General features: G+C 32.4%; 1 protein-coding gene across 7 annotated transcripts in view; it reads left to right on the top strand.

The window, feature by feature from the left end:
- The first annotated feature begins 466 nt into the window (after positions 1–466).
- Positions 467–27,642, top strand: part of LOC143252982 (uncharacterized) — a 57,843-nt gene continuing 30,667 nt past the window's right edge. For 2 of the 7 annotated variants that reach the window (XM_076505976.1, XM_076505975.1), the window contains exons 1-2: positions 23,897–24,025; positions 26,086–26,401. In XM_076505976.1, coding sequence (XP_076362091.1) covers positions 23,912–24,025; positions 26,086–26,401 — 430 coding nt within the window. In that variant the 5' untranslated portion in view covers positions 23,897–23,911. Of the gene's footprint in view, positions 768–1,691; positions 1,910–4,037; positions 4,260–7,367; positions 7,521–16,928; positions 17,003–20,329; positions 20,514–23,896; positions 24,026–26,085; positions 26,402–27,642 lie in introns of those variants that run through there. The other 5 variants (XM_076505980.1, XM_076505977.1, XM_076505979.1 and 2 more) reach the window with 5 other exon arrangements.

The following is a 27,642-nucleotide window of genomic DNA, read 5'->3' as shown; positions in this document are numbered from 1 at the left end:
AACACAGCTTCAACCATCTTAAAAAGAATAAACCACATAACCACAATCCTCTGAGCACACCACCGCAACGATGAGCTTTCAGGCACAAACAAAAAAGCTAGTTTATCATAGCAAAAATGCTCATTGACTGTCACTATTTATCATAGGTCATGTGTCTTTTCTTTTTACTTTTGTAAATTGCATGCATCAATATGTTATTTTATACATTATCTAAATAAATGTGTTCCTCTGAAAAACTTCACAGCAAGAAGCCTCAGTCGTCATAGATAACATTCATGAATTTGATTTTTTTAATTAGTGTATTCAAGACTGTATCCGCCTATAAATTCAGTATCCGTGTTATTGTAAATATCCCTGCTGAAGTTTATACGTTTAATATTTTAATTAAATATTCCTAAAACAATTTAACTAGTGTGGTTTGGATAGTGCTGTCCTCTATCGTCTAGTATGAAAAACATAAATGGTAAACAATTCAGCAACACGCGCCTGAAGTCAGAAGAGTTTAGTCTAAGAAGGTGCCACTATTGTTTTGTTGAGTAAATAATTATTACTTATCATCTTTTGTTACTTGTGTTATTTTATTATTTCAGTAACTAAAGTCAGACTTTTAATCAAGCCCTTGTTATTTGTATATATGTGTTTATATTGAGATATTGCATAGTTTATCTTTCATCTCCAAGAAAAACAACATATTCCCGGAACTGTGCTTCGCCCGTTTTACGAGTCCAGTTACTCTCGTGGCGGGAAGGTTGGCCATTGCTTATCAGGTTGGTCATCATTCCGTAACTCATACATTGTTACGAGTTTCTGTCTGTTTCTTTTTTTCCCTCCATACCGTAGTATCTGTGTGTGTGTGTATATATGTATGTATATGTGTGGTAGATGCACAGATATATACGCACACATCATATCCATAATCCAAATAAGTTATATTTAGCTAACACCATATTTTTTGTTAGATTCAATTACAAAACTGTTTGTACGTAATTTTTATGTGATCATATTTCAGCTTTCAGTGTTCGTCATTGTGAATCATACAAATGGAGATACTGATTCTAGGAATCAATATGGAAAATGTATTTTGTGAGAATTTACATATCAACATCAAATTGACGATTAATAAAACGAATTAATAATGTTATTAAATGAAAAGGAAAACACTTTATATTATTTTGCAAATGCGATTAAATATTGATAATTATGCGTTAAGAAACATTGGTTACATGCATAGGGATGTTGAATGGTTGGGATATTTGGTGAATGACTAGTGTACAAAAAAACTAAGAAAAAAAAACAAGTGTCAAAAGATAATTTAATTCATCAAAGCCAAGTTTTATTCTGTAAGCAGTAATTAAAATCACCATCATCAAACAAATCATTCTTTAAAGCTGAGTTTGATAGAGAACTCGAGAACAAACCTCAGTCCAGAGTTTCAAAGCAATGCTGTACTACTAAATATTTTTAGGACTAATAGGTTTAACCTTTGACTGTGGAAGTAAGAAAAAGAATGACCAAGAAACAGCAGTCTCATTGCCTCCAACACCAGAAACTGATTGGTGTAACAATTACTGACCCACATGTATTACAACTTGAGAATATCTCATGACATTTCCCATAATTCCTCACTCAAAAAGAAAAACTGTTCAACCTTATCACTGTTTTTTAAGCATATAGATAAAATGATTTGTTGTGACAAGCATAGAAGGTTTAAGGTTGTAAGCATTCAAGTGCAGGACATTACAAGGAGAAAATAATGTTGGAAACTGAAAATCAGAAGATCTGATTATGTATAAGGAATCCTTCTGAAGGATAAAAAGGGATATTCAGAACTAAGGCTTATGTGGTAGATTATCATGGATATATTCAGAGCAATACCATGGCTACCTGTATCTGTGGTCTAGTTTTCAGGGTAAGGGTGAACTGTATAGGCCTCACTTAAGCAGGCAAGGTAGTGGGATGTTTGAAACTTTAATGAAATTCCTTACAGATAGTTTAAACTAAATGTGTATAGTTATAAGGATGTTTGAAAAATATAATGTAGAAGATGGCAAGTTCATTAATAGTTTTAAATCCTTTGATTCATTAACCCACAAAAATGGAGTTAACTATGATATTCTATTGAACAACAACAACAAAAAATAATAATTTGATGTCTGTGTTGAGAGAGTTACTTTTGGAAAAGCCCCCAAATTCTTGGCTTTTTATCAACATATTTTATCCCATATCTTTAATGAAGTAAATGAGTTTAATTCTGTTAGGTTTAAAGATAAAAAAATTAGATTCAAGAATAGGCTTATGTTAGGAGGTTTAGGAAAGAAATTTAGGATTTAATGGCTCTAGTTGAAATGGAAGAATGTTACAAAGAAAATCACTGGAACTTGTTAGATTTGGAAAATTTTAATAAGAATTACTTTGAATATTAATAATAGAAATTATGTTTTTGAACATGTTAAGATAAAAAGAAATTAAATGTTAGTTCTTGGTTTTCAGTTTTAAGATCTTGAGACAAGATTTATCATTAGTGGCTTGAGACAGTGAGTTAAGAACATGAGCACAGTGCTAATAAAGGTGTTGCTTATTCGAAGCATTTCCGTATTTATTTAACATAAAAATCCAAAACTTTGTAATGTGAGTGCTTTAAATAGGTCTTTTTCAGTTTGACACTTATGAAGAGGGATCCACCTTTTAAAAGTACTTGGGTGATAGGGTTTTGTATTTTTGTGTTAAATTGGTTTATGAACTTCCATGTTTTTCTAACATCATGACTGGGATATGTTTTGTAATTATTTCTTGCAGTTTTAAGCATTTTTAGGTTTGGACTCCATCACACAAGTAAGCATGAAGTACTTAAGAGATAGACATGTTCTTAAAACGTAAAAAATGATAACGTACACAATTAGGTCTAATGGGCTTACTAAAGACATAAAGGAAAAAATCAGTTTAACTTAATAGGACTGGAGACATACATAACTATAGGCATGTTCTTAAAGCAGAAAAAAGAACAACATATGTGACTAGAAAAGTGGTCTTACTAAAGACATAAAGGAAATAAATCAGTTTAACTTAATAGGATTGAAGACACACATAACTACAGGCATGTTATGAATATGGATAAGAAACAGACTAAGGAGTCCAAGAGAGGATTACTAACTTCTGTGATAAATAGTTATTAGTAAGAGTAAAGTCATTACATGAGTTTTAAAGAGAGAATTGATGATTTCATGACAAAAAAAGGTGTTTAAGTTTTATCTTTGATGAAGAGTGGATATAGAAGAATGTAACCCAAGTCTGTAACATCAGTTATTACATGTGACTTTGATGTATTGGTTGTATTAATAGATGTGTAGAACCTTCTAGATGGAATGATTGATGTACACTTAAGTTACACAGACATAAGTAACACGAGTCTGTAACATCAGTTATTACATATAACTTTGATGTATTGGTTGTATCAATAGATGTGTAGCACCTTCCAGATGGAATGTCTGATGTAAACTTAAGCCACACAAACTGATGTAACACAAGCCTGTATTACATTTAACGTTTTACTGCTAAATAAATAGGTGTAGTTAGACAGCAGTAATATTTGTTACTTTAACAATGTAATATCAGTAATTCTTCTAACATGTATAAAGTTTTGAATAATCTATTAGGGGAATGTTAGATGTATTTCAATATAATATTTTTTTCTGTGACTGTGAGATTAAATACCATATAGAAAGAAAACTATTAGAATTATCTCACAGATGGCTGTTTAAAACATTATATAATATCTCTTAAAGAGGAAATATTAGTGATTATTGACCATTGTTCTGAAAAGTTGTTTTTTTGAGCTTAAACTTAAGGGTTTTGATTAAAACAAGGAATGATAAGTGGTACAGTTTACAAAAGTTGGTGGTAGTTTTGTAGTAACTGTAGTCGTAATACAAACATTAACAGTATATTGTAAAAATACTGAGTAGTGAGATTAAGATACAGCATGTATTGTTTGTGCACAATACATTGTATCTCAGCGAATTTACTAATTTTTTTTCTAGATGTTGTTGTCAGTGTTACCTTAGTTATGTTTGTCTACCATCATGTGATTGAAGTTCAAAGGAAGTAGAGAAGAATTTAATTTATTTCACCGACTTGTTACAATGTCAAAAAAACACATAGAACCAAAGAGAAGTGGTGTGACTCCACCTAGTGGCCAGATTCAAGTGAATAATGACCTCTTAGCTGATGTGATAAAAACAGGTTATATGAAGAAATTAAAGGTAAACACTTTTGCTGTTCTTGTTTTGTATAACATACCTCATGTTTTAAATGGGGCAGTTTTTTGAAATAGCAACATGAAGGATATATAAAGTATTAAACATTAGGTAATCAAAGAAACTTATTCCAGTGTTAGTTTTTAATACAGACCTAGCATACAGTTGTATTGGTTTGTCAATATCAAAGGAATTTATAAGATGACAGAATATTTTAGGTTTCATTAATGCCTCTATCAGTACATAATGAACCCATCACAAGATTAGGCTCATGGTGGGAAGTTTATAACTAAATAGAAAATAATTTTGTTAATTAGACTTGCAAAGACTTAACGTTTAAGTTTGTATTTCCTACTTATCCATCAATACCAACCTACTTTTAAATTTTCTGTATTCTGTAGAACACAGCAGTAAAACTAAGAATCCTGAATGACTTAAACTAGTTGTTGTTATTTAGGTATCTGCCCACACACTAGGGTTGTTGATTTTATGTTAAAGTTGTAAACAGCTTCTACTTACGTTTACCAGGATCATCTTATAATAACCTTCTTTAGCTATCTTACTCTTACATTCTAAAATTACATATATGAAACCAACATCTCTGTTTTTACACAAGAGTGGCCAATCACTCATCTTTAAGTCTTTTTGAACAATCATACCCGAGTACTAAACACTATCATCGATCTTCTCACATCCAAATTACCCCGCTTCTAAACTGCACTTCTCACTACTAGAAGACATTTTCCTTGCTGTAGCCCAGTAACTTTATCTATTGGGTCATTTTGAATAGGAGAAAGATTCTAGTCAGAATAAGTCCTTGTTAACATATTAATATTTTCAGTGTTTGAATAAGAGAAAGATTCTAGTCACAATATGTTCTTGTTAACATATTAATACTTTCAGTGGCTCAAAAGTTATCCAAATTGTTGGCATAAGTAATGAGTTGCAGGTTCAAATCCCCGTTGAACCAAACATGCTCACCCTTTCAGCCATGGGGGTGTTATATGTGACTGTCAATTCCATTATTCAATGGTAAAAGAGTAGTCCAAGAGTTGGCAGTGGGTGGTGATGACTGTCTGCCTTCCCTCTAGTCGTACACTGCTAAATTAGGGACAGCTAGTGCAGATAGCCCTCGTGTAGCTTTGCGTAAAATTAAAAACAAACAAACAAACATAAGTAATGAACAACATGAGTTTAAGACAGATCTCTTCTAGCTGAGAAATATGGCATGTTAACAACAAGGGATTAATTGATCATTGAAGACTGTCCTTATACTTGCACCCTTTATTTTTCAGGAAATAACCAATTCCTTTTTTTAAGGTGCTGTAAAATTATAGACTCTACTATTGTTAGTGGCAGTTCATTTAGTAAATCAATCACTCTATTACAAAAATAAAATGTCTTAGCTCAAGTTTAGCCTGTCTTTTTCCAAATCTTAAACTTGCATTCTCATGCCCTTTTAGAATATAATAAAAAGAAATCAGAAGCCTTTATCCTATCAATCATCTAAATAATAATATTGTAAATGTCAATAATATAATTTGTCACTTTTTTCCTAAGAGAAATTAATAGATCTTAACATATTCCTGTAAGATAACCCTTCATCCAAGTATGCTCTCCTCTGAACCTCTCTCAAGAAGTCAGTACCATTTCCTATATAAAGAGATCAAAGTTTTACAGTGTATTTGAAGTGAGGCATAACTGGTGATTTGTATGAATTATATATATGTATATATAGTTAATTTGCTAGTTTCACCTGTAATTAGTTTATCTGTAAATACATAGTAACATTTCAGTCATTGTTCTCTTCATTTATGTTACCTGTATTCTCTTGTACTTACAGTAATTAAAGATCTTTTTGCCAGATATTTGTCCAATTGAACAGTAAATCGAAGCTAATTTGTAAAACAATAATCTCATAAGCCCAGCTAGAAATATCCAAAAGTTAAATGACATAAGGAAACTTCACTAATTATACTTCTGTGAACATCATTAAAGAAGTAAAGACTCCTGAAGCACTTCTTTAGTAACACTAAATTTTGTTAATTACAACATTTAGCTCTCTCTAATCTAACAGTTCACTTAACTAGTTCTTCTCTCCCCCCCCCTCCAATGTGATTTTTTAAAACTAACCTACTGTGTGGTTCCTTGTCAAAAGTTTTTAAATATATACATATGTCAAATTGACATTCTTTCTGTATTCTCCCTAAACAATGTATCAATGAATTAATGATATTATTTAAAAAATATAAGACATCACTAAAGCAGAATATCCTTCGAGTGGATTTGCTAAATTATTCCAATTTATCAGACTTGCCAGAATTATTTCATACTAAAGAGAGAAAGAAGCCTAACTGGTCTGTAGCTTCCAGAGCAACTCTTTAATAACGAGAGTAACATGAGCAGCTTTTCAGTTCTCAGGCACTGTTCACACTTTATTGACCTATCAAAGATGAAGGATTGTGTACTTGATCTCTTATTACCTTTGAAATCCTGGGTGAAATGTTGTCTGGTCCTGGTGATTTATCCATTTATATGTCAGTCTTTATACTTACCACCAAGTTACTTGATTCTGTTTTTCCTGTCCATAATCAGTCTCAAGATTGTTGCTAATATCTGATCTTTTGTTTTACCCAGCTGTTTTTATCCTCCAGTTGGAATGGTAAACTCTTTAGTAAACTCTTGATTGGCAGGTGAATATTTTAGTGATTCATACAGCTGTTTGTTGTTAGTGATGATGAGAAAACCACTTGTAGGGAATTATATATGTAAAAAACGGTTAGTTTGGGTTGAGAAAATTGTCTATGTAGAGGAGCGAACAGCGTCGAAACATTGTTTTTAGCTGTTTGTCGTGTTTTGATTGGTAGATTAACCCTTTAGTGATTTTATATGGCTATTTTTGTGTTTTGGTTGGTAGATGGACTATAGTGATTCACATAGCTGTTTTAATTGGTAGAGAAACTCTTATGATTCAGCCAGTTGTTTCTTGTGTTTTGATTGGTAGGTGAACCCTTTAGTGATTCACACGTGTTTTTTTGTGTTTTTGTTGGTAGATAAACTTTCTGGTGATTTACGCAATTGTTTCTCATGTTTATATTGGCACATAAACTCTTCAGAGTTGTTCTTCTTTCGTTGGATGGTAAATAGACTTTTTAGTGATTTACACAGCAGTGTCTTTTGTTTTGATTGGTAAATCAATACTGGAGCATTGGGTTTTTTGTTGTGATGGGCATAGCAGTGAAAACCATTGGTTTACAACTATTAGAAGTAAGTACTTGAAAAATATAAGAGAAACTACTTAAACTTATAATTGTATTGAGTTCAGTTTGATGGAATATAACAGATAGTGTTTAAATTTGCAATTGTAATGAGTTCAGTTTGGTGAAATATAACAGATAGTGTTTAAATTTGTTATTGTAATGAGTTCAGTTTGGTGAAATATAACAGATAGTGTTTAAATTTGTTATTGTAATGAGTTCAGTTTGGTGAAATATAACAAATAGTGTTTAAATTTGTTATTGTAATGAGTTCAGTTTGGTGAAATATAACAGATAGTGTTTAAATTTGTTATTGTAATGAGTTCAGTTTGGTGAAATATAACAGATAGTGTTTAAATTTGCAATTGTAATGAGTTCAGTTTGGTGAAATATAACAGATAGTGTTTAAATTTGTTATTGTAATGAGTTCAGTTTGGTGAAATATAACAGATAGTGTTTAAATTTGTTATTGTAATGAGTTCAGTTTGGTGAAATATAACAGATAGTGTTTAAATTTGCAATTGTAATGAGTTCAGTTTGGTGAAATATAACATAGTGTTTAAATTTGTTATTGTAATGAGTTCAGTTTGGTGAAATATAACATAGTGTTTAAATTTGTTATTGTAATGAGTTCAGTTTGGTGAAATATAACAGATAGTGTTTAAATTTGTTATTGTAATGAGTTCAGTTTGGTGAAATATAACAGATAGTGTTTAAATTTGCAATTGTAATGAGTTCAGTTTGGTGAAATATAACAGATAGTGTTTAAATTTGCAATTGTAATGAGTTCAGTTTGGTGAAATATAACAGATAGTGTTTAAATTTGTTATTGTAATGAGTTCAGTTTGGTGAAATATAACAGATAGTGTTTAAATTTGTTATTGTAATGAGTTCAGTTTGGTGAAATATAACAGATAGTGTTTAAATTTGCAATTGTAATGAGTTCAGTTTGGTGAAATATAACAGATAGTGTTTAAATTTGCAATTGTAATGAGTTCAGTTTGGTGAAATATAACAGATAGTGTTTAAATTTGTTATTGTAATGAGTTCAGTTTGGTGAAATATAACGGATAGTGTTTAAATTTGTTATTGTAATGAGTTCAGTTTGGTGAAATATAACGGATAGTGTTTAAATTTGTTACTGTAATGAGTTCAGTTTGGTGAAATATAACAGATAGTGTTTAAATTTGTTACTGTAATGAGTTCAGTGTGGTGAAATATAACAGATAGTGTTTAAATTTGTTACTGTAATGAGTTCAGTGTGGTGGAGTATAACAGATAGTATTTAACTTTGTTATTGTAATGAGTTCAGTTTGGTGGAACATGAATGACAAATGTTTAAAATAATACATTTCTCAATGTTTACAAGTGACAATTACAATCTTAATTGGTTTTTTTAATTCTATTGTTTCAATGATTACGACTGCTGATTAGATTCTCCCCCAAACACTCAAATTCTGATGATGCAGTTAACAAGAGTTTGTAACAAGATATAACACCACAACAGCTAGATAAAAGAAGGAAATGTTAATTTTAGTTCTTATTTGAACTTGTATATTAATAAAATTTAATAGCACACATTTCCTGATATTTTGGATATCTGTTTTGAAATCACAACTGTTATATAAAAGTGTGATTTTTATTAATTATTGGAAACTTTACAAAATGCAAATGATTCAGTTTTTGAGGTTTTGTTTGAAATTGTGGTGGATTCATGTGTGTTTGTAGATCCCTATGCATTTTTTAATTCTCTATTTTTGATGTATTTTTAAGGTTTTTCATTTTGTACTTTGCCAACATTGTTTATAGCAGTTCTAAGGTGGTATATGTATGAAACGAAAGATACAGCAATGTTACCACTGAAACTAGCAAGAATAATATCTGCATTTGTGAGACATTTATTATAAACATCTGGCCTCTTGGTTTGTAATGTATATGATCTAATCAACATATCTAATATAATATTTATTGTCATGTCATTTGTTATGCTATGGTGCAGACAAACTAATATTACATTGTTAATGTAGATTAAGATACAACTTGAGTTGTGTAAACTGTTATTGTTTCAGTCAACATATTGTTAAGGTATCTGTGGATGATAAAAGCCACATGATGTTTACATGTAGATTAGTTGGTGAGGCTGTTTCCTGGAATGTGATAGCATTGTTTACTGTGTAACAAGTTGTGATGGTGCTTGTTGCAGGTATGAAATTGCATCTATGTATATTTTTGTAAACTTCACATATATATTTCTCCCCCTCTCTTGTTTTGTTTAAAAGAAGACTCAGTTCCTATGAATAAGAAATTTAAATATAATAACTAAATGAACACAAGAAGACATTAGTAATTCTATTTTAAATAAATAAAAACATCATTAATGACATGGTGGGTTTGTTAGTATAGTAATCACTATTTTTGAAAACTGTATGTTGTTCATGACTATTTACTTGTTTTATGAGACTTCTAGTTTAAATAAATAATTCAACCACTTGTAATAAATGAAAAAAAAGTTGAAAAGGAGTAAGGTCAACTTTAGTTTCTTAAACATAACTTGAAGTGTAGTTAAAGTAAATGTGATGAATAAATACACTTTAAGAAAACCTCTCAGTAAAAAATTAGATGATTTTTATGCTTCATTAGCAGAAAAAATAATACACACACACACACACACACACACACGTGAGTGTACTATATATATACACAAGCACGTTAGCATACTATATACACACACACAGACACACGTTAGCCTATACATATCTATTTTAAAAACATTTAGTTCATTTCGTTTTACTGTTTTGAATTGGTTTAGGTTCTGGTAACCCAGTGGTAATCTTGAAGTTGTATAACTCAATAAATTGGAGTTTGACATGTGCAGTAGGTACAGCACCAGTAGTATTTTAATACAAAATGCTTTGTCTGTGTGCAAGACTTCTTGTTAGTAAGAAATGTAATTTGTACAAGCAACATAAAAATCAACAGTTTTTAATAAGATACTTACTATGTTGCAAATTGAACACTGAAGAATTTAAGATTATTAGCTTATTTTATAAGTAAATCAATTATTCACCATATTTAACTTTCAGTTAAATTTTAATGTAAAATAATATTCAAGTATCTGCACTTTCTAAGGAGAGAAACATAAAATTACTGATATGTAAAGTCATTGGGATTATAAGGCCATCTGTTTGTCCCACATGTTTGTTTTCATGAATATGGCACAAAATCATTTCCAGTTATTGTTTGTTCACAGAAACTATTTCTTTCAACTTATTGTTACTTGATAGAAATGTTTTCTTTCAATTTATAGTCATTGATAGAAAGATTTTGTCTCTAATTATTCTTGTTTTATGTGAAAGTTTAGTTTCAACTTATAGTTAGTTGATAGAAAGATTTTATTATGGTCAATTGATAGAAAGATTTTGTTTCCAGTTATTGTTGTTTTATGGGAAAGTTTTGTTTCAACTTATTGTTAGTGGATAGAAAGATTTTGTTCCCAATTGTTGTTTTATGGGAACATTTTGTTTCAACTTATAGTCATTTGATAGTGCAATTGGAAATGAAATCATTCTATGTAACAAAATTTTTACTTGTTTCTGGGCAGAAAGAGTTATTTCACGATTGCTTATGCCTAAAGTAAATGGAAAAGACCTATTTTTCTCTTCAAACTTTGCTTTTGTGACCTAGGAGCGTATAATTAAAACATAATGGGCGACTGTATTTGGGGGATGATATGTGAAAGTGATTTACATTGCAGTCACAAATCTCAAAAACTACTCACTTCTAAACATTTTTGTATAACTTTAGTATAAGTACATGTAAATCTTGATTCATATGTTGTTTCATTCAAACCTTATGTAAATGAAAATGTGCAAATTTGCCTGTTTTTATATAGAAAATAGGTTAATTTCTAAATTTCATTATCCAGGTTACAAAAGCAAAGTTTGAAGAGAATAATGGCCATTTTCTGTACTTTTACAACATAAGCAATTAAGAAATAACACATGCTATCCAAGAACAAAATTTGTGTTACATAGTGTTATTGTTGTTTTATGAGAAAGTTTTGTTTCAACTTAGTCAATTGATAAAAAGATTTTGTTTTCAATTATTGTTGTTTTATGGAATAGTTTAGTTTCAACTTAGTCAATTGATAGAAAGATTTTGTTTCCAGCTATTGTTTTATAGGAAAGTTTTGTTTCAACTAATAGTTAGTTGACAGAAAAGTTTAACGTTGGATAATTTTCACATTTCAAATATTTTTCATATATATACTGTCACTCATATTGGTAATAAATTGTGTAAAATGTGCTTATTTTTATTAAATCTTCTATTAAATAGAATGATAATATAGATAACTCCACCATTATATCTGTATGTGATGGTAATAATCCAAATAAATCATTCCTGCTACATTTACAAGTGTATTAATCTAGAGGTAATATAATTTATGATACAAACGTATTATTCTAATATTGTGTGATATATCCCAAACTATGGTCAGCTAATGATAGTAACATATTTACACTTAATAGGTACAAATTCCAAACCAGATGAATATAATAGTTATGATTATCAATTATTGTTATTAGATTGATGGTGCAAATATTATCCAAATAAGCTTGATATAATGTTTCGTGTGGTAAAATCCTAGTATAAATAGTGTTTATATTATTGTTTGTATTACTGACAAAAAGATATTTTTGTTATTGAAACCTTACAGCCTTGATTTAGCTCTTGTGCAATGTTCATTTTCTGATGATGTCATACAATTTAAAGCATATTTTTTCATACTGTATAACTAATTCTATAATCAGCTAATTAGTGTAGTTATAAGTAATATCTAATCTGAGGGTTGCAGGTTCGAATTCCAGTTGTACCAAACATGCTCGCCCTTTCAGCCATGAGGGCGTTATAATGCGATGGTCAATCCCACTATTTGTTGGTAAAAGAGTATCCCAAGAGTTGGCAGTGGTGGTGATGACTAGCTTCCTTCTCTCTAGTCTTACACTGCTAAATTAGGGACTGCTAGTGCAGATAGCCCTCGAGTAGCTTTGCATGAAATTCAAAAACAAACAAACAATACAAATGATATCTGTTCTCAGCAGAGCTGTAATGAACTGTATGGAGAACTGCATAAGATGATGAGTTTCTTGATAATTCTTTCAGTTGCTCATCTGATGGTCTCAACTTAGGATATATAGATGTGATAATATTTGGATGGCTGTGAGTTAGCATATTTAGGTGAGTTAATATCTAAATGGTCATGAAATGGAATTCTTTAGTGATTAACATCTAGATGGCCATGGATTAAAATATCCAGGTTATTGATATTTGGATCTACAGATAGATGTTACAGGAGTTCAAGGATAGGCTGAGATTGGGAACTTTAACTTGTTTTTCATGTGACCAAATTAGATGCATGTTTAATATTTAAATACCTAGTATTACGTCAGTAAAACAATGCTATCCATTTGTATTTGTGTTTCAAGGCTATAGGAACAGCCTAATTATCACCGCTTCCCTACTTTTGTGCATGCCTACAATTTTTTGAAGGAAGAGAAAAAAAATGCAGTTGTGTAGGATGTAGTTCTGGAATCACTTCTGTCTGTATTTATATACACATCTCAGAATGTGTTATAATGCACTTCTGTAGGCAGCTAAGTATATGGACAGTGGAAAGTAAATATTAGGGAACTTTACATTCTTAAGTAATGTGTGTGTATATCTGAATTTAATTAAGGATAAATAAGAAAAGGGGTATAGCATCAGACCATGGCTGTTTGGTACCTAATAAATGAAATATTTATGAGAACAGTATATTTAATTAGATAACCTCACAACAATGTATACCAAAGGTTTATTTTAATAACTCAAGTAATTTAAATGTTTAGCCAGATATTGACATACTCTGAGAAATCAGTCTAAAGTTAAGCCTTTTAATTCAACTGAGTAGCAGCAGTCTTGTAGTTTTACTAGATTTTTCTTACTTTTGAAGAAGTTCTTCTTGTACCGTTAATTTCATCTATTTACTGTCAATTGGATGTATTACATTCCTGTTACAAATTATATGTGTAAAAATGGCTGGTATGGGTAGAGAAAGCACTGTGTAGGGGATTGAACAATGTTTTGACTTTCTTCGGTCATTGTCAGGTTCAAGAAGTTGGAAAAAATTGTTTGCTTCTCTACATAGTGCTTTCTGTACTCAAACCAGCCATTTTTACGTATATAATTTTCTCTACAAGTGGGTTTTCTCATCATTACAGATTATAATTCCCATTACAAGCGATTACTTCCGCTTGACTTTCGACGACGTCTATCATTTTAGCAATTTTGATACTAAGATATTGTTATTAAGCGTGTTTTTGATAAAAAAAATTATTTTTTTGAGATTGACACATAACAAAATATGAGGATTTTCAAATAATTATATAGAATTATATTGATATGATATGTGTGATCAAACACTATTAGAAAATCTTCAAGGAAGCTAAACAACTTTAACTGAGTTTTATAATATTACTAAACAAAACACTGTAATCACAGTTATTTGTAGGTGTAGCACTCACAGTGGCACGAAACTCCTGGCACTCAGTAAAGTAAAGAAATTTACAGATTTGTAGTCAAATCCAGGTTTCAAGATCAAATAAAGTTTGAGACTTATTTAAACCAAATTATTATTGGTATATGACTTTGATGGTGACAAGAAGTATAACTGATACTGTGAATACCAAAAACCTTTAAGTAACTTGTGCAGTTTCTAATCTTGCTTTCTATTGAAACTCTAATAAATTAAAAAACCAAAAAACTATGTGAATGTTATTTAAGTATTTCAAATAGTTAATAACATTGTGGTTAAAAAAATCCAAGCATCTACGTTCATATTGTGGTTGTTGAAAATAGTAAATAGTGGTGTTTCTTGATCTTTAAGTAATAGTGGGAATTTCCTTAGAAACCTCTTTGAGTTTCTAGAGCCACTGTTCTAAGTCACCTTTAAATTTCGTTTATATCTACTCCCTTTTCTGTAACATTTTATTATTGTTGTACATTATTAATGTTACTTTAAATCCATGTTTTGTTATTGTTATGTTTTGTAATATTTCTATGATCTTTGTTAATTTTTGTAAAATTCATTTCCACTTCTGACATATTTCAAACTTTCAACTGGCTTATTTACTGATTGTAGGATGTATGGTGGATTTAGTGAAAAATAAGGTATTAATACTTTGTCATGGTAATTTGAATGTTTTATACTCACTCAAAGAATAATATCAAATAGGCCCGACATAGCCAGGTGGGTTAAGGCATTCGACTCATAATCTTAGGGTTGCGGGTTCGAATTCCCATTGCACCAGATATGCTCGCCATTTCAGCCATGGGGGCATTATAATATGATGGTTAATCCCACTATTCATTGGTAAAAGAGTAGTCCAAGAGTTGGTGGTGGGTGGTGATGAATAGCTGTCTTCTTTCTGGTCTTACACTGCTAAGTTAGGGACGGCTAGTGCAGATAGACCTCATGTAGCTTTGCATGAAATTCAAAAACAACAACAATAATATCAAATATACTTTTAAAACAGTGGCAATTTCGGCTACTCTTAATCTCTGTCATGACGTTTTTAGTCTGAAGTTTGTAAAGTTACAGTTGTATTGGTTATCCATATGTTAAGTAGTGGTAGTGTTGGCTTTTATTGGTAAGTTTTAATTTTAGTTGAATTAGTGGCTGATCAGTGAGTTCATTATATATGAGAGTACCAGTATATTTATTGAAAACCTCTTGTTAAATGACACTTCACTAAAAAAAAGAAGAAAAAAAAGAGTAGGTTATTAAAAGTCATTAGTCTCAATTCATATTTATATATCTGAGGTTAAATTTTTGCAACTCCAAGTTTGGTCATTTTATATGCATACACAATACTGTGTTTATATACATATCTCAGGATGGCTGGTTTGTGTTGATATATATATATTTTTGCAATACTCTGTCTCCCGTACGGAAAACGTTAAGTCTACAGATTCACCACGTTAAAATCATGGGTTTCCTTGGTGGACACAGCAGAACACATTCTGTAAAGCTCATTTAATTGCTTGTGGTTCTAGACTTTTTGGGCACATTATAGAATGTTGTTATATTTGAAGACACATTATAGAATGTTGTTATATTTGAAGTATTCTGCAACTTTACAATTATTAGTTATTTTAATATTTGATACATTGCACTTGAAGTTTAATATCACGTGGCCATTTTTTGAAAGTTATCTTTTTAAAACATGCAAATTAATCAGTGAAGTTTGATTGTACAAAATTTACCATGACTTTTAAACCATCTTTGTCAAGTTACTTCATAAGAATGTTTGAAAAGTTCCCAACTATTGACATATTTTGTTTTTCTTTTGAAATAAGTTTTGTTGTAAAGCCAAAAATAAACTTGTCACTTTTTTTCCTGGAAGACTGATGATTTTGGTGATAGATAAAATTAAAAGACCAGAGGTCAAGGGTACAATTTTAAGAAATTTAAATTTAGTTTCGTACAAAAGAAATGCCACAAAATACACTTACATACAAACACGTACAATTTATCGACAACAAAAAACTAATGTTTGAAGGATTAGCTATCCTACTGATGACTATTTTTATCCAGCAATTAATACCTGGGGGGGGGATAATTTATCCTACTAGTGGCTATTTTTCTCCAACAATTAATGTCTAGGAGGATCATTTGTATTACTGGTGGTTATTTTTCTCCAACAAATAATGCTTGGGGAATCAGCCATCCTACTGGTAATTATTTTTCCCATGCAATTAATGCTTAGGGGGATCATTTATTCTACTGATGGCTATTTTTTTCCAACAACTAGTGCTTGAGAGGATCAGTTATGCTACTGCTGGCTATGTTACTCCAACAGTTAGTGTCTGGGGGGGATCATTTATCCTGCTAGTGGTTATTTTTCTCCAACAACTAATGCTCTGGAGGATCAGCTATCCTACTGTTTTCCAATTTTCTCTATTAACTAATGCTTGGGGAATGAGGAGATATGCTACTGCTGGCAGTTTTTTTTCATTAAAAACATTATGGTAAAATATTTTTAGATTGAAACAGACAAAAATTATTTCAGTGTTTAAGAATTAAACATTCAAGTTTGGGTCATGACTTTTCAAATTACATTTTGTATTTTATTTCCTATTATTTTATTTAAATAATGTAATATATAGTAAGAGTATTTGGTGATAGCTCTTGTCATCATTGGTTTAAGTTAATATAGTGTGGTTGACATATTCATAAGAACTTCTGTGTGAAAGTGAAACAGTTCAGTATGTTGTATTTAAACAGTTTTGGACACTTGCGATGTCATAACAGTCCATCGATTATGGTGAGTCTGACAGCTTTGCATGTTTACAAAACACATTGTAATTTTTGTTGTAGAAACCCTCATTGTAAGGATGTCATGTCAAGTGTTTGCCAGCCCTTCCTTTCCACTGTTCCCTGGCGGATCACCAGTAAGTTAACCAGTACCATTATGTAACTTTATGTTATTAAACAACAACAGATTTTTGTCTGGTGCACAAGGGCAATGTATCCCACAAGCTAAAATCCAATTCCACATGAATCCATAGGTGCAGTGTTTGACAACTTGACTGATATAGCTTCATAAGGAATAGCATAGATATACGTTTCCTTTGCTAATTTATTGAGGTATAAAACAGTTGAACCATGGTTATGACTAGAACCGTGATCTTGCTTCCAGACAGAGAATCATGTTAATTACATTAAGAACTTGTGGCTGGGGCACATGGATGACTTTTGTCACTGATGTATATGTAGATGGATTCTCACCTGTTACAAAATGCCACACTTTACTTATCATGGCTGCAATACAAAGTGATATAGGCCATTGTGGATTATTCTGAACTTCCAAGTTGATCAACATTCCTTTCTTTGCAATGCCAAAGCCCCATCTCTTAGAAATTCTAAAGCCTCAATCTGAACATGTTTATTTGTCCCAAGTGTTTTAATGTATTGGGGTGGAAACAGCTGCTATATATTTATCTTAAAAGTGATAGAGTTTCATTTGGCACCATGATACTTAGGAAACACCAAACAATAAAAAATGTAGCTCTGATACATTCTGTTCCACCACATCTTTATATCAGTTGTGATAGCCACGTCACTTAATTATTTGCTTATTGAAAATCATTCTAACATTTGTATCCTTAACTCTGTACATGTTAAAAATGTGATATGTGGGTTCAGTGACATTGTTAGGTCTGGAAAAGCTATGGTCTTAAAATATATAAAAAGATACGTTAAGAATGCAGAATTAACAAAAATTTAGTAATTTTGTCAAGGCAAATCTATAGAATGATATCATTGCATAATCCTAAGCTTTATTGGGCCTGCCATGGCCTAGTGGTTATGGAGCTCGGCTCTCAATCTGAGGATCGTGGGTTGGACTCCCCAAATATCCTCTTTCTTTCATCTGTGAGGGCATTATAAGTCACAGTCAATCCCACTATTCATTGGTAAAAGAGTTGATGGTAGGTGGCTGTGATTAGCTGCTTTTCTTCTAGTCTTACGCTGCTAAATTAAAGATGGCTAGCACAGGTAGTCATTGTAAAGCTTTGTGAAAAATAAAAAAAACAAAACAAACCTAAGCCTTATTATCTTCTTGTTTTTGTTATTATATGCGAAGCTATAGTTTCATTCTGCAGTCTGGGATTAGCCCTTATGGTCATCAAATCGTTAATAATAAACCTACCAAGTAGGGAAGTGGAAGTAAAAAGTTTAACACTGTAATAACAATGTACACATATGTCATTAATTTATAACAGATATTAATATGGAACTTAATAAAATACTGTAGTTGCACCTGTTAGCAGAATATTGCATGCTTGTCAGGTTTCAAATTAATACTCTTTTGAACATAGCATTTAAAACAAGTTTACTTAACTAATGAATGTGTGATATTTTCAACTCATTAAGAGCTAAAAAATGTTAAACATCTCTTAAAACATAAGGCTTACAGTTAAAGCTAGTTTAATTGCTAAATGTTAAAATATGTGCTCTCATATGAGGTAGAGTGTGCAATCCTCTCTGCTCCCATTATTTTATTCCCAGCCCACCTCACCAGCGATAGGTTGATGCCATCCATGAATAGTAATGAAGGCTTAATCAATGTAAAATCAACAGTTTGTTTTAATGAAAGATATAAAAATGTAATGCGCTAGACTATTCAATTATGTAAGTTATGTTACAGCCTGAACGTTTTAGAAAGCAAGTTTTTAAGGTAACATTTCTTAATGTTTTGTTTCCAGTGAATTATAATTTTCCTCTGTTGAAATAAGTGTGTCAAACAAGCCAGTGTTTACAATAATGAATGTACATGAATACAGTTGTAGACAGTGTTGTTGTTGATTAGATTCAGAAAAAATATTGTAGTAACCACCAGTTTCTTAATGTAGATGTTTCTCCATGTGTGTTGTTAACTAGATTCAGTAAGAGTGTTGTACTTACCATCAGTTTGTTATGTAGATGTTTCGCCACACGTGTGATATTAACTAGATTATGTAAGAGTACTGTAGTAACCACCAGTTTCTTAATGTAATGTTTCTTCACACGTGTGCTGTCAACTAGATTCAGTAAGGGTGTTGTATTTACTAGCAGTTAGGCCCAGTATGGCCAAGCGTGTAAGGCGTTCGACTCGTAATCCGAGGGTCGCCGTTTCGAATCCCGTGGGGGTGTTTATAATTTGACGGTCAATCCCACTATTCGTTGGTAAAAGAGTAGCCCAAGAGTTGGCGGTGGGTTGTGATGATTAGCTGCTTTCCCTCTAGTCTTACACTGCTAAATTAGGGACGGCTAGCGCAGATAACTCTTATGTAGCTTTGCGCGAAATTAAAAAAACAAACCAAACAAACCAAACTAGCAGTTGATGTAGATATTTCTCCACACGTGTTATTAACTAGAATCAGTAAGAGTGTTGTATTTACCAACAGTTTGTTAATATAATGTTTCTGAAGATTTTATTGCCGTCTGTGTTCAGTTTAAGAATACTCCTGACATTGTAGATTTTTACTTGTCACATAGCGTGTTTGGTGACTTAGCTGAAGGGTTAGTAGATATATAAACAACTTTAAAAGACACACAAAGTTTTCACGAACGTACGTGTTTGGAGTAATTTTCATAGTGGTGTATCGTTCTCGTGAAGAAACAAAAAAAACAACAACCGTATGACGTCATCACGGAGGCTGGGGAGACATATTTCTTGGCCATGCCATTGAGAACTTGTTGAGCAAGTGTAGGCAATTCAAACAAAAAATCTGTGAATGGGAAATATTGGAGCAGCAGTGCTTTTAGTAACAGATACTCAAGTACATGAGCTGTATCTATGAAGTGCTATCTTTCATAATAAATACGAGTTTATAAAATGAAGAGCAGGACGTGAAATCATTTTTAATCTTCCCGTCACACATTCATCAACAATTTGAGGTGTTAGTGCTTCCCCTCCCCCAAAAACCAACAACAAAAGAAAAACCTCAATTGTCCGTTCTTTTCATATAACGATTACGCACTGCAAAATACCACCTTGTGGTTGCATCACAGATCTTGGTAGGCTATCCTAGATATGATAATCAGTGATGACGAGAAAACCCACTTGTAGAGAAATATGTATGTAAAAACGGCTGGTTTGGGTTGAGAAAATTTTTATGTAGAGGAGCGAACAACGTTTCGACCTTCTTCGGTCATCGTCAAGTTCGCGTTCGCTCCTCTACGTAGCAGTTTTCTCAACCCAAACCAGCCGTTTTTACCGATATATCCTAGATATGGACAGATCACAGTCAGTGCCAGCATTATCTCGGTGTAGGGGCTGCGCTCTACGTACATACTGCAGCATTCAGAAATTGAAGCAAGAAATTTTAAAACATGGGAAGTGGGCTGCATGGAAGTGTTTAGGGGTGTGTTCAGCCCCGGCAAGCCACTGGCTATATTTCGATCTATACGTTTATGAGCGTAAGTATGAAATAAAGGCCACATATGCACATTATGATACATTTTAGATCTAAGCCAAAATGTGGCGCTTAAAATGCCTCGGTCGTCACAGATATAGATGAGAAGTCGCGCTTCGGATCTCCATCGGTATTACTAAAACATAGAAGCAGTTAGGTTACGCGTGTTGTTTTATTCCTAGAAATGTTTGTCTACGTCTAATACTAGATATACGAAATGTTTTAGTAACATTTTTCTTCAGTTATAATTTGATATTTCTTCTGAACTGTTCTCAACACTATAATTCACAACCTTGTTTCTCATCACTGTAAATCGCTTATTTTTGTTCAGTCTTTTATTTCAAGTAGAATTAGGCTTAATTTGAATTGGTATTTAAAATAACTTAGCCTATAATTCGTGTTTAGAAAATATAAGCACATTTGGAATCAAGGGTTTTATTCTAACGCAGCTATTTTGAATAAATAATTCGGCTGTGTAACCGAAGGCTTTTATTTTATTGCCAGGTTATTGATTTATTATTTGTTATTCAGTTATAACTGCTTTTAATAAATAGTACTGTTTTTAATAACACTAATTTCTCAGAACTAATTTTCTATGACGTTGACAGTATAACGAGCGGCATTCAACCATTGATGAAATCAGTGTTTGAATTGAGGTGTAACACTGCCCCTGTTGTTTTTCTTTTTATCAAATCGTTTTTGGTATTAAACTATTCAAACAGATTTTTGTATAATGGGACAGATGGTCAGAGTTAATGATCATGTATTATTTTTTCATATCATTTTTAGTGGTACTTATTGACAAAACTTGTCTCTGTAAAATAATATAGCTTTCAGTGAGACTGGTTAGTTATAAAGTATTACATACAGTTCAGAGGGTTAAGTTGATATTCACAGATTATGATAGATATAGTGATAATATAGCTAGCTGTAGCATAATTTCCTGGTTGATAATGGATCTGTGGACTTATTCTTGGGCCTGGCATGGCCTAGCGCGTTAAGGCGTGCGCTTCGTAATCTGAGGGTCGCGGGTTCGCGCCCGAGTCGCGCCAAACATGCTCGCCCTCCCAGCCGTGGGGGCGTTATAATGTGACGGTCAATCCCACTTTTCGTTGGTAAAAGAGTAGCCCAAGAGTTGGCGGTGGGTGGTGATGACTAGCTGCCTTCCCTCTAGTCTTACACTGCTAAATTAGGGACGGCTAGCACAGATAGCCCTCGAGTAGCTTTGTGCGAAATTCGAAAACAATAACAACAACAACTTATTCTTCTATTTAGCTGCCAGCATGACATGCTGACAGTATTTGTAGGTTCTGCTTTTACACGAAACGGGTTGGAGGCGAATTGTTTGTGTTCTACTTGCCATTACAGTGATATTTTAGCAATGTAATCTCGTGTACACTGCAGTTCGTGCGACTTTATGTAACAAATAGCGCATTAATTCAACATTATCCCAGCTGGCCCGGCATCTGATGAAAGGCCTCGTTGGCAACGGATGTAGAAAATATAGTATGATTGATGTATTATTATACAATTTTCTTTAATTTTACTCATAAACGTTTAGAAATACTTTATGACCTGTTTGAACCACACCCTCTCTGACCCGAGTGCAACTTACAAACTTTGAAATTGAAATTGAAATTTACATTTCAGTACATGTAGACAAGCGTAACATGGGTTGATTTTCGTAGTTCTTGTCCCTTGGCGAAAATTACAGGTTTTTCTTCAGGGCGTCACTTTCACGTCATTATAGACGTCGTGTTTGATAGGAAAATAACTCCTGATGGATGTCCGGTACGAAATTTCGAGTTTTAGTAACGTTATTGAGGTGTATTGTTCTCAGCCATCTGCTGGGCTACGATAACGCTTTAATAATGTCATCATATTGTATTATTGTATTTGTCAGCCTCCTGACAAAATATGTCTGTACTTTAATAAAGTTGTTATGGGGTATTATTATCGGAAAGCCATGTACGACAGTTTCTGCATTTAGTGGCATATTATAATAATCTGGTATATTGGTTTCTTTCAGTTGATAAGATGTGGTAAAGATGTAATAATGTTATTATAGTGTTTTATTTTCAGCTAATCCATTGGCTTTTATTAACCTGAATGTAATGCATTATTCTAAATATTTCCATTCATGTACGTTTGGCGTTCTGTAATATTATTGTTTAATACATTTGTTACCAAAATCTGCCACATGACGGTAAGTATTATGGGCAGAGATAAATACGTGTCAGTAGGAATGAATCATTGATAAAAATGTGACTATTATAATTACTACAAACAAGACCTTGGCAGCATTATCATAACGCTAATAAATTTTCTTAAATCTTATAACAATGGACACACCTCTACAAAATATTCTTATCCTACTAATAGAAAATTCTCAGTTTTATTAGTGCAGGCTAACCTCTGCCATCGTTATTATATCATTGATAGATATTTTTCAAAGTTTTATTATTGCAGGCTAATCTTTGTCATCATTATTGTACCTTTGTAGACATTTCCAGATGTTTTATTACTGCAGACAAACCTTTGCCAACAATATCATGTACTACCTGCAGTTTATCAAAGTGTTACTAGTGTAGATAAACCTTTGCTAAAATTATTACACCGCTAACCAAAATATCTTAAATATTTTTTTTTGTGTGTGTGCATGGAAGCCCTTGCCAACATTATTGTATTTCTAAAAGAAGTTTATCAAAATATTATTACAACAAAGGCCTTGTCATCACCAATATATAAGTGGAATAAATGTCTCTGAGTCTTCTTGGCACATTCAATTGTAATATATCTTAACCTGGAATGTTTGTAAAGTATTTTTTGTGGGGAAAGGCCTTATCAAGAGTAAAAAAAATAGCCACTGATAGAAATGTATCAAAATGTTTTTGGCACAGTTAACAGTAATATATTACTCAAAAAGTATTGGTATTTCCCTAAATAGTAGTGCTAAAAGTAATATACTGACAAAAATGTTTGTAAATGTGTGTGCTGTTTTATATCCTTATATTTTGTTTCCTATGGTTCTCAACCTACTTTTCTTGATGAAGTATCTGTGGGCCAATATTTACTTCCCTTATGTGATGTTGGGATTCGTACCCAACATTTGGAAATAACTTCAATTACAGGTTAGTATACCTTGTTCTCCTTGTGCATCTTAAGGTTGTGCTTATGCATTTTATAAATATTTCTTCTGTTATCTTGATTCCCAATCTTTGGAATCTCTCATTAGATTGTGGGGTTCAAACCTTCACAACCTCAATTGTCCCATGCATTATCAACCATGCAGTTGCTAGTTCTGGCGAGTATCTTATCTATTGAATGGTTTACACGTGATCTTTGCTGTCTTTTGTTCACTACAATGGCATGCCTTTTGTTTTTAGCCCTTGCTTATTAAACATGGCTGATATGCTGGTGGGACCTTCTGGGTTAGACTGCTATTCTTTCTCAAGCAATTACCCATTACTTCGATGCATGACCTGCACACAGCACCTTTTTTTACATAAATGTTTGGTAGGTTTTCGATTTACTGTAGGCCCAGGTTGAATCTGCTCATCTTCTTAACTCTTTAGCCTCACTAGCTTCCTATTTATCCCATTCTTCTCCCTCTGTTTTTGTGTCTTTTTCCTCATCATCCTGTCCAACCCTTTGCCGTTTTCTTGTTCATTTTCTATTTCCAGTTAAGGATTACAATGTTGGTGACTAGACCTCAGAGTCAGGGCCAGGCTTTTTTTTGCTTTCTAAATGTGAACACCATTTACAATGGGTTCTACAGGCTTTTCATGGGATTTGGCTCTTCACTTCTATTCCTCTTCTATACCTCTACTATATTGTCTCTATCTCTTTGCCTTTTGTCCACAAAGGGATCTTGTGTTTTGCCAGTGTCTACAGAAGGTGGTTTGTGACTTACTTTGAAAAGGGGCCATAGAACTTCAGGAACTTTCTTAAGTGGGGTTTTACTCCCATATGTTTATTGTATTAAAAAAAAACGACTGGAGATTTGTGATTCGATTGACCATCCCTGAAACATTTCCTGGTTATACCCAAATACAAAATGGAGTCTCACTTAACTCATCTGTGGGTTTTCATTTGCAGATTATGGATGATGAAAGATGGATATCTATACATTCCCATCTCTAACGCATCCCAGAATTTACATTTTTGTTTATCACAGATGTGTTTATCACATATGGTAAATATGGCCTAGTCTCTCTACCATGTGGCTTGGTCTCGACTTCTACCATTTTCTGCTAACTAGTTCCATCCTTTGCTTGACTGCTTCTTACAAGAGACCTTCATTTCCTTACATGGATGACTGGCTGCTTTTGGCTTTCTCTCTGGTTGAATCTGCTGTTCATACTCAGTTTCTTCTTTGAGTGGGTTGGTTCATTAAGGTGAAGAAGTTGTTTTCCTTACCCAAACAATACCTTATTCATCTGTATGTGTTTTTAGTCCCTTATCAGCTGGTTTTGCCTTCTCCCCTTCATTTGTGGGGTGTAGAATGTCTTATTTTCAGTATTATTGGCTTTTCCTAGTAGAGCCTACGACATCTCTTTTTGGGATGTGGGCTTCTCACAAAGCCCATAATGCCCTTGGTTGTGTCCAGGTATGTCATATTTGGTAGGTGTTAATCAACCAGTGGAGTGTCATATTGACATCCCTTAAGTCCTTTTACCATCCCATTTTGATGCCAACAGACCAACTTCACTTGGTGGTTGGATTGGATCAGTCCTGCTATCAGAGTTCCCCTTCCATCTCCTTCACTGGATTATTCTCTTTTTACAGATGTTTCCTTTTTGGACATTGATCAAGTCGTCATATTATAGTCCTGATCAGGATCTACTAGTTTGAGCTAGATATTTTTGTAGTATTTAAAACAGTTCCAGACATTTTCACTATAGGACAGCACTTTGTAAATCTTTGTCATTTGTGCTACCTTTAATAAATATTGATTTGCATGCCCCTCTCTTGTTTGTAAAATGAATGAAAGAGTTAAGTGACAAGATGTAATACACAGATACACATTAAAATGCTATGTGTTTCTACCAGTTAATTATTATTTCCGCTAATAAAAATGGATTAAAATGCTTAATTTTGAATGACAATTTTATCCTAATTGCTCATGTCTCCTCAAGAGATCATTGTATCTTCTTGAAGAACATACTTCACACTTTGGGAAGTACTGCTGTTAGATGTTTTTTACAGTAAACCTTTATCCTGATGATGTTTATGTCTCAAATTCCTGTTTCTAGCTTTGATTGTCATTTAAAACCTCAATGTTTACATTTTCTTTGGTGGACAAACAGATCTGTGTCAGTTATGTTCAATAATGTCTTATTCATACTATTTTCTACTTAATATATGTTTCAGATGTCAAATCAGCTAATCTGCAACTACAAGTAGATTCAGCAATAAAATTGTAAAAAGCTGGACAAATCATTACATAGATGAAGGTCTGAGTGGTCAGTAGGTACTTTTTGTGAGAAAAATTGAAATTAAACTCAAACTTATTTTGCTATCATCAGCCAACTGGCATATTTATGTAGTTCAATATTTTTGATGTTTTGCCTTAGACAATGAAGAAAAAGTTTTTCGTACTGAAGACTGAGTCCGCTGATGGTCCAGCAAGGTTGGAATGTTATGACACAGAAAAAAAATGGCGAATGGGTAATCCACCCAAACACAAAATTCTCATCAAAACGTGTTTCAACATTAACAGAAAGTTAGATGCTCGCCAGAAGTTTGTAATTGCATTGTATACAAAGGACGACTGGTTTGGTCTTGTTGCCGACAACCAGATGGAGATGGAAGAATGGATTAGTACTCTCTTGGACCTTCAACATGATGGGTGTGAAGGAAATAAGGATGTTAAACCAAAACCTCATTTTGGTAAGTTGTTTACACGTCTTTGTCTTTGAAAACATTTTTGTGAACATGTGATAATGATTGGTTATTTTTGCTTTTACCTTTCACTTTGTCAATTTTTATTATCACTGTAATACATTTTTATGCTTCCTTGTATCTAGAACTTTGTGAATTTGAGAAAAACATTACTGTCTATAACAACATACTGTGTTTTTTTATATCAGGAAGAACTAATGTAATAATATTAACACAAAACATCACTTTCCTTCATGTCAGTGGGAACTAAGGTACTCGTATTAACACAAAACATCACTGTCTATAAAAAAGCACTTCCTTCCTTTATGTCAGTAGGAAATAATGTACTTACATTAACACGAAACATCACTTTCTATAACAAAACACCACTTTTTTTAATATCAGTAGGAACTAATGTACTCATCACTGTCTATGAAAAAAATACCACTTTCCTTTATGTCAGTATCAACTAATGTATTTGTATTAACACCAAACATCAGTGTCCATAACAAAACACCACTTTCCTTTGTGTCAGAAGGAACTAATGTTCTTATATTAACACAAAACATCACTATCTCTAACAAAACACCACTTTGTGTCAGTATGAAATAATGTACTCATACTAAGACAAAATATAACTGTCTACAACAATACACTACTTTCCTATATGTCAGTAAGAACTAATGTACTCATTCTAATGTAAAACATCACTGTCTATAACAAAATACCACTTTTTTATGTCAGTGGGATCCAGTATACTTCTTTTCATACAAAACATCTCTGTCTATGTGAAAACATCACCTTCCTTTATGTCAATAGGATTTGATCTACTCGTAATAACAAAAAACATCAGTGCTCATAATAAAATGCCAATTTTCTTTACCTCAGAAGGAACTAATGTTTTTATATTAACAGAAATCATCACTGTCTATAACAAAACACCACTTTCCTTTGTGTCAGTAGGAACTAATGTATTTATATTAATACAGAATATTTCTGTCTGTGAGAAAACCCAACTTTTCATTATGTCAGTAGGAACTGATGTACTTATATTAACACAAAACATAACTGCCTGAACAAAACACCACTTTCGTTTGTGTCAGTAGGAACTAATGCTCATATATGAATACAAAACTTCACTGTTCCTAACAAAGTAGCACTTTCATTTATGTGAGTTGGAACTAATGTACTTATATTAACACAAAATATCACTGTATATAACAAATTCTTTGGTGAGAAGGTAATATTGT

This window comes from Tachypleus tridentatus, chromosome 6 (genome assembly GCF_004210375.1).
Source record: "Tachypleus tridentatus isolate NWPU-2018 chromosome 6, ASM421037v1, whole genome shotgun sequence".
In the NCBI taxonomy this organism is placed as follows: domain Eukaryota; kingdom Metazoa; phylum Arthropoda; class Merostomata; order Xiphosura; family Limulidae; genus Tachypleus; species Tachypleus tridentatus.
This window is presented reverse-complemented; position numbering and strand designations above follow the sequence as displayed.